Here is a 14,025-nt window from a genome sequence, read left to right on the forward strand (position 1 = left end):
CACCGCACCCCCCCGCCCAAAAGACACTACTCGACATACATACTGAGTTCCCATCGAGGACATCTTCAAAAGGTAGTGCATCAAGAAGGTAGCATCGATCATTAAGGACTCCCACCGCCAAACATGCCCTCTTCTCGTTACTAACATTGCGGAGGAGGTAGCCAACCTCAATACTTCAGCAATGACTTCTTCCCCTCTGTCATCAGATTTCTGAATGGGCCATGAACTCTACCTCACTACTCCCATTTCACACTATTGGCTTATTTAATTAAGTAAATTGTAACTTATTGTAATGTTTAACACAAACGATTCTGCAGATATTGGAAATTCACAGCAACACACACAAAATGCTGGAATTCAGCAAGATGGCTATATCTATGTAGAGAAATAAACAGGAAAACTTTCAGGCCAAAGCCCTTCATCAGGCCTGCTTCATCTGGTCCTGCTGAAGGAACTCAGCTTGAAACATTGACTATTTCTCTCCACAGGTGCTGCCTGACCTGCTGAGTTCCTTCAGCAGTTTGTGTGTGTTATAGTGATATCTGATGTTTTTCACATACGGCTGCCACTAAACAACAACTTTCACAACACATGACCAGTGATAAAAAACCTGATTCGGATTCTGAGTTCACCCAGCAGATTGTTGGCTGCTTCAGATTCCAGCAGCTGCTGTCTCATGTCTCCCCTTTGGGCAACTGGTACTCACTGTGTCCTGAGTGTAAAGGCTGCACTGGTAATTGAGGTAGGTAGGTTGAGACCCTTCGTGATTTCCCGCCAGATCTTCTTGTTGATGACTTCCACCAGTCCGCCCTTCTCTGTGACCAGTTTATACAACATGTACAGGTCTAACACTTGCTTTGCCATGATTGGGATTCGGTTCACTGGGGTTCCTGTAAGACAGAATGGAGTGCAAAGGTTATTTCATCAGCCACCAGGTTAAGGAACAGATATTATCCTTCAACCATCAGGCTCCTGAACCACTGTGACAACTTTACTCACCTCAACACTGAACTGACTCTACAACCTATAGACTCACTGTCAAGAATTCTGCAACTCACATTTTCAGTATTATTTGTCCATTTATCTTTTTATCTACTTATCTATCTGCTAGTTGTTTGTTTATTTATTATTAATACTTGCACAGTTTGTCTTTTTTTTGCACATCAGTTGTTTGCCAGTCTTTGTATGTAGTCTATTATCGATTCTGTTGCATTTCTTTGTTCAACTGTGAATGCCCGTAAGAAAATGAATCTCAAGGTAGTGTAAGGTGAGATATACATGCTTTGGTAATAAATTTACTTTGAACTGCAGGGTTCCTGGACCATGCCGCTCAAAGGAAAGGCATATCTCTGTGTCTCTCTCCATTTCTTTGGGAGCAATCAGATCCAGTTTCAATGGCGTGGGGACAGTTATATGAAGGAGGTGCAGAATGTTTTTGATACCAAACATCTGCACTCAGCTTGCTGAGTAAAAAAGATGGTTATTGAAGAGAACGGGAAACTGGATGGGGAACTCTGAGTAAGAAACCAGGGATTGTGTACAGTAAATCTATATACTACTAAAATTCTCATGCTCTCTTTGTCTATTTGTGACCTCTAATTAGCCCAAACGGTACATTACAGCGGCACTTTTTTTGACTAAATTGACTTAAAATGTGCTAACTTACAGAATGCATGCAAAGTTCACGGTTATATATTCGTATAAAGTTGCTCACTCGTCAATCAACAGGCCCCACTTTCCACAACCTGAGCCGATTCCAGTTTTAATGGAAACCACGACGCATGCACACGGCCAGCCTCAGCAGCACCTCACGAAGCTCACAGCAGCCACCACATAAACTGGAATTGAAGAGGGTATCTCCCATCATTTTAATGAGGAACTTGGATCCACTGAGGCTTTGCAACAGAACGTGAATGATGGTGGACGAACTGCACGAAAATCTCATCATAGCAAAGATAAACATTGGTGTGTTCAAAAATGACATAGTCATGATCCCAAGAATTACTCTCAATTTATCAGAAGGGGAAGATGTCCCTCTTCAGCGGAGCCAGTTCCCGACACAGTCATGCTTTGCTATGACTATACATAAGGCACAAGGCCAAACCATGGAGAATGTGTTGATTTATTTGGAGAAACCGGTATTCCAGCTTGGTCAGCTGTATGTGGCTTTAAGCCGGGGAAAAACAAATGAAAATGTTAGAGTATACTTCAGATCAACCAGAAATATTGTCATCAAAAGTGTCCTTCATTAAACGAAGAGGAGCTATATTTGTCTTGCTATGCGTCTTTCTTCTGTAATAAACTGAGTTTTTCTTCTCTAATTTCCAAAGCACATCACATCAGACTGCGGTACCTTTCTCTCAAAGGGTGCCCCAACGGGTCACCCCATTGTCTAGTAGAGTTATAAAACCTTGCAGCTCAGAACTAAGCCTCTTGGTTCAAATACATATCGACCACTCCTGATGAACCCTGGCAGCGTGTGGCCCTTGTGTGCTGCAGTTCCTTCCACATGTCAAAGACGTGTAAATTTGTAAGTTAATGGCCAGCTATAAATTAACTGCAGTGGTTAGGTGAGTGGCAGAGTCTGGGTTGGGGGGGGGGGTGCGGAATAGACATGGTGGTTTGTATGAGGAGCGTTTGATGGATCTGGACTGAGACCAAGTGGGAGTTCAGAAGGAAGAGGGGTGATCTCATTGAAACCTACTTAATACTGAAAGGCCTGGACAGAACAGGCATAGAAAAGATGTTTCTCAAACATGAATAGATCTACAAATGCTGGCAATCCAAAGCAACACACACAAAATGCTGCAGGCAAGGCAGAGTCCATGGAAAAGAGTAAACAGTTGATGTTTCAGACTGAGACCCTTAATGGACTGATGCAGCGCCTTATTCTTTTCCATAGAAGCAGCATTTTGCATGTGTTGAAAGGATGTTTCTGTCAGCAGCAGAGTCTGGGTTCTGAGGGCACAACCTCAGAATAAAGAGATGCCCCTTTCCGACTGAGATGAGGAGGAATTTCGTCAGGTGGAAGGTGGCGAATCAGTGGAATTCATTACCATGGACGGCTGTGGAGGCCACATCACTAGGTATATTTAAGGCAGAAATTGATAGTTTCTTGATTAGCTGGGGCGTTAAAGAGGAGAAGGGGTTGAGATGGATAATAAATCAGCCATGATTGGACGGTGCAGCAGACTGCACGTGCTGAATGGCCTAATTCTGCTTCGATGTTTTATGGCCTTACATGGGTCAAGTGTGGGCAAATGAGATTAAGGTGGGCAACTTGGTCAGCATGGTCAAGCTGGAATGAAGGGTCTGTTCCTGTGCTGTGTTACCCTGCGTCTATCTGTAAGTCACCCTCTAATTCTGATTCGACATCCCTGATTTGATGGCTCCTTCTCAGACATCTGTACCACCTGAGCTGCCCACATTGTGTGGCTCTGGAATTCCTTTTCTCACTCTCTCCTCCTCTGTTCCAAATGGTCCTTCAAGTCTCTTTCTCTCTCTGGTCCCCCTGCCTTGACATTCCCCATGTGACATTTTGTTGGACAACGCTCTTTGTGAGATGTCCAACAGCACTGATTGCTCCGCTGATGCTTTACAAATATGGACTGAAGTCATTAATGGAAACCAGTCCAGGGAGAAGCTAACAGCATCTGATTAGGGGAAAATGGACTGGGTGAACACTCGGTGGCCACTTTATTAGGCACACCCATACACCTGCTTGCTAATGCAATTATCTAATTATGTGGCAGGAACTCAATGCATAAAGGCAGGTAGACATGGTCAAGAGGTTCAGTTGTTGTTCAGACCAAACATCAGAATGGAGAAAAGTGTAATACAAGTGACTTTGACCATGGAATAATTGTTGGTGCCAGGCGGAGTGGTTTGAGTATCTCAGAAACTGCTGATCTCCTGGGAGTTTTACACACAGCAGTCTCTGGAGTTTATGGTAAATGGTGCGAAAAACAAAAAAGGATCCAGTGAGCGGCAGCGAAAACTCCTTGTTAATGACAGAGGTCTGAGGAGAATGGCCAGACTAGTTCAAGCTGACAGGAAGGCGGCAGTAACTCAAATAACCGCATGTCACAACAGTGGTGTGCAGAAGAGCATCTCTGAACACACAAGACGTCAAACCTTGAAGTGGATGGGCTACATCATCAGAAGACCACAAACATACACTCAGCGGCCACTTTATTAGGTACCTAATAAAATGGCCACTGGGTGTAGTGACACAGCTATCAATCTCACCACAGGGCTCCCTGAAACATCAGGGATCACTTGGTACCGGAGACCAGCTGCAAGGATTGTTGAATGTGAAATTGATTCTGTAGTTCTTAAATTCCAGTGGAGCATGGTGAAGCTGGGGGAACAGAGGAGATAAAAACAGGAACTATAAACTATGACTAACGGCATTTTAACGGCGCTCATACACAACTCACTGATGATTGAATCAATACAGAATGACGTTGGATGACACTGAGTTTAGCATTGCAACTTAAACAAGTACTCCCACCCACATTGAACTTGCAGATTTATAGAGATTAAGGTTGTCGGAACATCACATTTAATCACAGAGTGGTACTAATGTGACGGTAATGTTCCTATTCTTCACAGGCTACAGGGACAGGTTCACAGCTTGTAACAATCTCAGTCTCTAATTAGACAGGCAAGCTCACTGGTGTATGCTTTACCAGAACCCAGTTCCTGGTATAAGAGGAATGGAAAGGGCGACTACAGTTGGTTTGAACAGTGCTGGCTGCCACTGTTCGCCAACAGTGGGATTCAATGTTCAGTAACACACACACACACAAAATGCTGGAGGAACTCAGCAAATCAGGCTGTATTTCTGGAGGGGAATAACATACTGACGTTTCGGGCTGACACCCTTCATCAGAAACTTCAACTCTTTATTCCTCTCCATAGATGCTGCCAGGCCTGTTGTATTCCTCCAGCATTGTGTGTGTATGTGCGTGTGTGTGCGCGCTGCTCTGGATTTCCAGCATCCACAGAATCTCCCGTGTTTAGAATCCAACCTTCAGTTGTGTTAACTTGCATAAACTTTTGGTTCTAGCCTGAGGCAGGTACAACAACATTTGGATAAATCCATGGATTAGAAAGGTTTAGAGGGATAAGGGCCAAATGAATGCAAAAAGCATTGGTACCAGTGGGCGAATGTTATGAAATGCTGGCAGGGGTGAGATGGGCCAAAAGGGCTATTTCTATGCTGTACTACTCTATGAACTCTAAGCGTATTGCCAGGATGCTGCCTGGACTAGAGAGCCTCTTATGAAGATAGGAGCTAAGGAGGATAAGAGCTGACTTGACAGAGGTGTGTAAGATGATAAGAATCATAGAATGAAGGGACAGCCAGAGACATTTTCCCAGGGCAGAAATGGTTAATACAAGGGGGCATAATTTTAAGGTGATTGGAGGGAAGTGTAAGGGGAATGTCAGAGGTAAGTTCTTTACACAGAGAGTGGGGAGTGTGTGGTGTACACTGCCAGGGGTGGTGCATTAAAGAAACTCTTAGATAGGCAAATTCGATGATAGAAAAATTGGAGGGCTATTTAGAAGGAAGAGTTAAGACCATAAGGCAAAGGAGCAGAAGTCGGCCATTTGGCCCATCGAGTCTGCTACGCCATTTTATCATGAGCTGATCCATTCTCCCATTTAGTCCCACTCCCCCGCCTTCTCACCATAACCTTTGATGCCCTGGCTACTCAGATACCTATCAATCTCTGCTTTAAATACACCCAATGACTTGACCTCCTCTGCTGCCCGTGGCAACAAATTCCACAGATTCACCACCCTCTGACTAAAAAAATTTCTTCGCATCTCTGTTCTGAATGGGCGCCCTTCAATCCTTAAGTCATGCCCTCTCGTACTAGGCTCCCCCATCATGGGAAACAACTTTGCCACATCCACTCTGTCTATGCCTTTCAATATTCGAAATGTTTCTATGAAGGCCGCCCCTCATTCTTCTAATCTCCAAGGAGTACAGTCCAAGAGTGGTCAAACGTTCCTCATATGTTAACCCTCTCATTCCCGGAATCATTCTATTGAATCTTCTCTGAACCCTCTCCAACGTCAGCATATCCTTTCTTAAATAAGGAGCCCAAAACTGCACACAGTACTCCAAGTGAGGTCTTACCAGCGCCTTATAGAGCCTCAACATCACATCCCTGCTCCTATACTCTATTCCTCTAGAAATGAATGCCAACATTGTATTCACCTTCTTCTCCACCAACTCAGCCTGGAGGTTAACCTTAAGGGTATCCTGCATGGGGACTCCCAAGTCCTGTTGCATCTCAGAACTTCAAATTCTCTCCCCATTTAAATGATAGTCTGCCCGTCTATTCCTTCTACCAAAGTGCATAACCATACACCTTCCATCAGCTAGATTGATCTTAGAGTAGGTTAAAAGGTTGGCACAACATCACGAGCTGAAGGGCCTGTACTGTGCGGTAATGTTGTACGTTCTGTGCTCTATGACTCTATCCATTCTAACACCAGTACATCCAGTATTTTAATTGTTCCACCATAGGCAGGTGTGCCATCAGCTGCCAAAATGCCTGAGTTATGGAATTCCTTCCCAAATTCGCTCCTTCTCTAGTTCACCTGCCATTTCCATTTCCCTGGATTGCTTCTGGTGCATTGATAGTCTTCACTCAGAACTAAAGAGTCCTCGCAGATCCTAACAGATGTGCAGCTTAAGTTCACTTGGAGCATCTCACTCAGAACGAAATAGCCCTCACCGATCCTAACAGATGTGCATTTTAAACTCAGCTGGAGCATTTCACTCAGAATTAAGAGTCCTTGCAGATCCTCACAGATGTGCAGCTTAAATTGGCCTTGTGTCCGGCACAGCCATGGAGGGCTGAAGAGCCTGTCGCTGGCCTATGTAGGTTCTACATTCTAACCCCAGGCCACACTCACTCACCACTTCAGGGACTGGGCCACCACAGTGACTCTCTGTCCAAACACACCTGAATCTTAACATTATCAGTCAGCTCTTCAAATTCCTTTCAAGTCTGCAGCAGCATGGTGGTATAACTCGTGGAGCTGCTGCCTCACAGTGCCACAGACCCATGTTCGATCCTGACGTTAGGTCCTGTCTGTGTGGAGTTTGCATGTTCTCCCTACGACTGTCGGCTTCTTCTAGGTGCTCTGGCTTCCTCCCACGTCCCAAAGAACGCAGGTCAGCAGGTTATGAACTTGCATTTCATTGTTCACCTGCACTACAACTTCTCTGTACCTGTTACATTTTATTCCACATTCTGTTATTATTTTACCTTGTATTACCACAGCGCACTCTGTAAAGATTTGACCTGTATGACAAGTTTTTTTTACTCTACCTTGGTAACGATAATAAACCAATTCTAATTTAAATTCACAGACACACTTGCATTTGGGGGACATATGCTAAGACTCTGGAATTCCTTTTCCCTGAAAATCTACCTCTATGCTCCTCATGTCTCCTTCTCATTTCCAGGAAATGGGCTTTGATCTGAACTGTTAACTGCTTTTCTTCCCAAGGATGCTGACTATTTCCAATATTTTCTGTTTGTAATCAATGACCAAACCTGCCCTCAACTGTCCTAAGGTTCAAAGTTACTTTATTAACTTTGTCACCATATGCCTGGCATGGGAACTGTACTTCCCTCAATCTCAGGACTCTGTAGAGAGTGGTGTGGACAGCCCAGCACATCTGTAGTGTGAACTTCTCACTATTCAGTACATTTACAAAGACAGGTGTGTAAAAAGGGCCCGAAGGATTTTTGGGGAGCCGAGTCACCCCAACCACAAACTGTTCCAGCTGCTACCATCTGGGAAATGGTACCGGAACATAAAAGCCAGGATTAACAGGCTCCGGGACAGCTTCTTCCACCAGGCCATCAGGCTGATACAATTGTATTTCTATGTTATATCGGCTGTCCTGTTGTACATACTATTTATTATAAATTATTATAAATTGCACATTGCACATTTAGGCGGAGAGGTAAAGATTTTTACTCCTCATGTATGTGAAGGATGTAAGTAAAAAAGTCAATTCAATTCAATATACTACCAAGATTCATTTTCTTGCAGGCATTTACAGTAGAACAAGGAAGTACAAGAGAATCACTGAAAGGCTTCAGGCAAACCAAGAGTGACAAGCAAAAGAAGACAAATTGTGCTAATACAAGAAAAAAAAGAAAATAATAATAAAGAAAGAAAGAAAGAAAGAAAGAATGAGACATGAATTGTAGAGATCTTGAAAGTGAGTTCATAGGTTGTGGTCAGTGATTAGTTCAGTGCTGGGGTGAGTGAAGTGATCAGCAGCCTGATGGTAACTGTTTCTGAACCTGGTGGTGTGGGACATATGGCTCCAGTACCTCCTTCCCGATGGCTGCAGCAAGAAGAGAGGATGGCCTGGATTGCGGGGGTCCTTGATAAAGGCTTCCTCTGTGACTCAGTCAAACTTGGCTTGGTAACAGTACGGGGAAGTTTCTTGAGTCAGTTGTAAATATTGCCGTTAATATATCAGTGTAGTAAATTTGTCAGTGGATAAGCAGTTTACATGTTCTCAAAAGAGAAAAGAAAAAGAGAAGGAAATTTAATTAACCCTGGCTTTGAAGCACTCTTCAAATAGTTTATATTATCCTGTCTGTTTTCACACATTGAAAATGCTGATTGAATTTACCGAGATTCAATGGAAACTAATAGGCTGTCAGAGAAAGCTATTGCAGGCATCAACATCAGGACAAAACCCTCAGACTCTTGCAGCTGATAAACATCTGTGCTGCCACACGAGGAGCAGGAAGTAATTTAAAAGGCTGCTGCGACCTACCGCAGGATGAGTGAATGAAGCCTTCTTGTTAAACAGGGCAACACCTTGGACAAGCAAGGGAGCCAGTGACTGTGGCAGCCCACCCCATCCTGTTGCCATGGGAAACCACTGCAGCAATCAGTGGAAAACTGAACAGGAGTGTGATCCCCTTAAAGTAAAAATCCAGTGACAAAGGTGGACCTTAATTTACTCTCCGCCGTCCACACACAATGAATCAGAGACACCTCGTTTTCCCTCTTTTCAAGTTAGATATATTAAAAAATAAGTGATGTACATTTAGACCGTACATTTGCAACTGAGAAAGGACCTTGACTAGCATTTTGAGCAGTAAACTATCCCACAAATCTGTCCGCATACAAACAGGCACGCAGAGAGAGAGCCATACATATATGGCACACACATATGCATGGACATATCACATATACATGTGCAAATACACACAAGCACCAGACCTATGTCTACGTGCACCGGACACATTATAAAATACACAAACCACACACACTCATGCAAGTGGCACTCACATACAAACACATCCCAGACAAAGTAAGTGCTATTAGCATTCCATCCCGTATTATTTAATATTGAACATACAAATATAAACCCTCCAGGGATGGGCATAAATGCTGGCCTTGTGGTGACACCCACTCACCATGAGTGAAGAAAAAGTCTCCAGTGTCAAAGCATTTCCTCAAATAGCCTACCCATAACATGAAATATGGGTTACAAGTTTAGGGTCTGCAATAATGATGACACGAAGGAGGTCTCAAGTCTTCCTTGAGGTTGCTCACAGAGCAAGAGTTAAATAGCACATGACGGTATGCTATGGGAAATGTGCATTTAAAGCAGGTTATTCATTGCCTGTGGTACAGTCACTCCCAAAGGAGTTCCTGGCAACATTGTAAAATACAATTTATCTCCCCAAAAAAAGGGGACATTACATCGGGAGTGTTAGACCCTGTAATGCATTGCGGGTAAGTATGCAATATATACACCAGAGAGTTACACCAATACAAGAAGTATTATACCCAGTGTTAAAACATAGGTGAGGTACCCCTGATAAAACTGGAGTCTATAGACATCAAGACCTAACATATAGGAGCAGAATTAGGTCATTTGCCCATTGAGTTTGCTCTGCCATTCCATCATGGCTGATTCAATTTTCTTCTCAGCCCCAATCTCCGGCAGTCTCCCCGTATCCCTTCATGCCCTGACCAATCAAGAATCTATCAACCTCTGCCTTAAATATACATAATGATTTGGCCTCCACAGCTGCCTGTGGCAAAAAATTCCACAGATTCACCACTCTCTGGCTGAAGAAATTCCTCTTCATCTGTCTTAAAGGATGACTCTCTATTCTGAGGCTGTGTCCTCTGGTCTTAGAATCTCCTACATAGGAAACATCATCTCCACACTCACCCTATCAAGGCTTCTCACCGTTAGGAGAGGTCTCACCTTGAGTACTGGGAACAGTTTTGGGCTCCTTATCTGAGAAAAGACGTCCTGGCATTAGAGAGGGTTCAGAGGAGGCTCACGAGGATGATTCCAACAAATAAATGTAATATTGGATCATTTTTCTCAATAAATAAATAAACAAGTATGATGTTTTGTGCTATTTATTTAATTGGGTATTCTTTATCTAGTTTTAGGAATTACAGGAAGATCTGAACACATTTTAAGTCATATTTATGCAAAAATAGAGAAAATTCTACAGGGTTCACAAACTTTCCAACACAATTGTATCTACCTTCAGACCTTTCAGTTTCCCAAGACTTCATGACCCCTGCCACTTGGAACTTCCACCGTACTGCTAGTGTCTTCCACAGTGAAGACTGGCACAGAATACTTATTCAGTTCATCCACTATTTCATTGTTCCCCATTACTACCTTTTCAGCATCGTTTTCCAGTAGTCCGATATCCTCCCTCACCTCTCCTTTGCACTTTATGTATCTGAGGAAATTCTCGGTATCCTTTTTAATATTATTGGCTAGCTCACTTTCATATTCCATCTTTATCTTCTTAATGACTTCTTTAGTTGCCTTCTGTTGGTTTTTAGAAGTTTCCCAATCCCCTAACTTCCCACCAATTTTTGCTTTATTGTATGCCCTCTCTTTGGCTTTTATGTTGGCCTTGTCTTCTCTTGTTAGCCATGGTTGTGTCATCTTTCCTTTAGAATACTTCTTCCTCTTTGGGATGTATATATATCCTGTGCCTTTTGAACTGCTTCCTGAAACGTCAGCCTTTGCTGCTCTGCTGTCATCCTTGCCAGTGTTCTTTTCCAATCAATTCTGGTCAGGTCCTCTCTCATGCCTCTGTAATTTCCTTTACTCCACTGCAATACTGATACATCTGACTTTAGCTTCTCTTCCTCAAATTTTAGGTGAATTCTATCATATTCTGATCACTTGCCCCTAAAGGTTCTTGAACTTTAAGCTCTATAATCAATTCTGGTTCATTGCACAACACACAATCCAAAATTGCTGATCCCCTATTGGGCTCAATCATGAAAGGTAATCTCATAGGCACTCCAGAAATTCCCACTCCTGGAATCCAGCACCAACCTAATTTTCCCAATCTCCCTGCATATTGGTCCCACAATACTATTGTGACATTATCCTTTTGGCATGCATTTTCTATCTCCCATTGTAATTTGTAGGCCACATCCTTACTACTGTTGGGGTCTGTATACAACTCCCATCAGTGTATGTTTACCCTTGCAGTTGGATAGCTCTATCCACAATCATTCAATACCTTCTGACCCTATGTTACCTCTTTCTAATGATTTGATTTCATTTTTTACCAACAGAGCAATGCCGCCACCCCTGCCTTCCTGCCTATCCCTTCGATACAATGCGTGTCCTTGGACATTAAACTCCCAGCTATAATTTTGTTTCAGTGATGCCTACAACATCATACCTGCCAATCTGCGACTGTGCTGCAAGTTAACCTACTATATTCCATATACGGTGCGCATTCAATCAGTCCTGTATTCACCCTTTTCGATTTTGTCCATCTTTTACATTGCAAATCATCCTGATGACTGCAATTTTGCCCTATCAACAGCCTTTTCTCACTACCCATTGCCTCTGTTTGTAAACTAGCTACCTCATCTTCAGCACTACCATCGGCCTTTCCTGTGATATTTCTTGCACTGAAATACAGGTAGCTCAAGACGCTAGTCATACCATGCTCAATCTTTTGATTCACAACCTCCTCTGAGGTCTTACCAACATCTGCCTCCACAGCCTCTCCACTAACTGTTCTGACACTCTGGTTCCAATCCCCCTGCAACTCTGGTTTAAATCTCACCATGTAGCAATAACAACCCTCCCCACTAGGATATTAGTCCCCCTCCAGTTCAGGTGCAAACCATCCCTTCGTACAGGTTCCATATTTCCTGGAAGAGAGCCCAATGATCCAAAAATCCTATGCCCTTCTGGTACACCAACTTCTTAGCCACCTCTTAAACTATGTAATCTTCCTTGTTCTGGCCTCACTAGCACATAGTAACCCTGAAGTCACAACCCTGGAGATCCTATTCTTTAAGTTAGCACCTGACTCCCTGAACTCCCTATGCAGAAATCGTCACTTGTCCTACCCATGTTATTGGTACCTAAATGGATCACGACTTCAGACTGCTCACCCTCCTACTTAAGATTACTGATGACTCGATCTGAGATATCCTGGACCCTGGAACCTGGGAGGCAACATACCATCCGGGAATCTCGTTCTCGCCTACAGAACCCTACAGTCCGTCCCCCTAACTAACAAATCCCCTATCACCGCAGCATGCCTCGCCTTCCCTCCTTCCCTTCTGAGTCACAGAGGCAGATTCAGTGCCAGAGACCCAACCACTGTGACTTTCCTCTGTTAGGTCATCCCCTCCAACAATATCCGAAGTTATACCTGTTGTTGAGGGGGATGACTACAGGGGTACTCTGCACTGGCTCCTTAACCCCTTTCCCCTTCCTGACTGTCACCCAGTTTCCTGTGTCCTCTCTATATGTCCAATCTATCATGAAAAAGAGACTCCCACGGTTTTTCTAGAGTAGTAGGGGATGGGAACCAGCGTACCAGAACAAATAATGGAATGGTTGTGAAGAAAGATGTTGTTAAGCCTACAAACAAAGTTAGGAATTAAAGGTTGAGCATGGTGGCACTGATGATCTGAGCTGTGTATATTTCAATGCAAGGAGTGTTGTTGGAAAGGCGGATGAGCTTAGGGCATAGAAACATAGAAAATAGGTGCAGGAGTAGGCCATTCAGCCCTTCGAGCCTGCACCACCATTCAGTACAATCATGGCTGATCATCCAACTCAGAATCCTGTACCTTCTCTCCATACCCCCGATCCCTTTAGCCACAAGGGCCATATCTAACTCTCTCTTAAATATAGCAAATGAACTGGCCTCAACTGTTTCCTGTGGCGGAGAATTCCACAGATCCACCACTCTCTGTGTGAAGAAGTTTTTCCTCATCTCGGTCCTAAAAGGCTTCCCCTTTATCCTCAAAATGTGACCCCTTGTTCTGGACTTCCCCAACATCGGGAACAATCTTCCTACATCTGGCCTGTCCAATCCCTTTAGAATTTTATATGTTTCAATAAGATCCCCCTGCATGGATCAGCACCTGGAATTATGACACAGTAGCCATTAGTGAGACTTGCTTGCAGAAGGAGCAGGATTGGCAGCTCAATATTCTGTTGCTTTAGACACGACAGAGTGGGAGGGATTAAAGGAGAGGGGTGGCATTACTTGTCTGGGAAAATGTCAAGGCAATGCTCAGTCAGACATATTAGAGAGCTCATCTAGTAAGGCTTTATGGGTAGAACTGAGGAATAAGAAAGGTATGATCATGTTAATGAGATTACATTATAGACCACCCAACAGTCTGTGGGATTTAGAGGAGCAAATTTGTAGAGAGGTTGCAGACTGCTGCAAGGAAAGATAAGGCTCTGACAGTAGGTGACTTTAATTTTCTACGTATTGACTGGGATTCCCATACGGTAAAAGGGCTGGATGGCAAAGAGTGTTCAGGAAAGTTTCCTTACGTAAAAGTCCCAACAAGAGAGAATGTGATACTAGATCTCCTATTAGAGGATGAGATAGGCCAGGTGACTGAAATTTGTGTAGGAGAACACTTTGCATCTAGTGATCATAATGCCATTCATTTCAAGGTAATTATGAAAAAGGATAGGTT

The 14,025-nt window shown here is 43.5% G+C and overlaps 1 protein-coding gene across 6 annotated transcripts in view; it reads right to left on the reverse strand.

Moving 5' to 3' along the window:
* Positions 1–14,025, reverse strand: part of LOC134358362 (AT-rich interactive domain-containing protein 3A-like) — a 264,946-nt gene that overhangs the window by 40,135 nt on the left and 210,786 nt on the right. For all 6 annotated transcript variants that reach the window (XM_063070502.1, XM_063070501.1, XM_063070498.1 and 3 more), the window contains one exon: positions 707–890. In XM_063070502.1, the coding sequence (XP_062926572.1) occupies positions 707–890 (184 nt within the window). The remainder of the gene's footprint in view (positions 1–706; positions 891–14,025) is intronic.

This window comes from Mobula hypostoma, chromosome 18 (genome assembly GCF_963921235.1).
Source record: "Mobula hypostoma chromosome 18, sMobHyp1.1, whole genome shotgun sequence".
NCBI lineage: Eukaryota > Metazoa > Chordata > Chondrichthyes > Myliobatiformes > Myliobatidae > Mobula > Mobula hypostoma.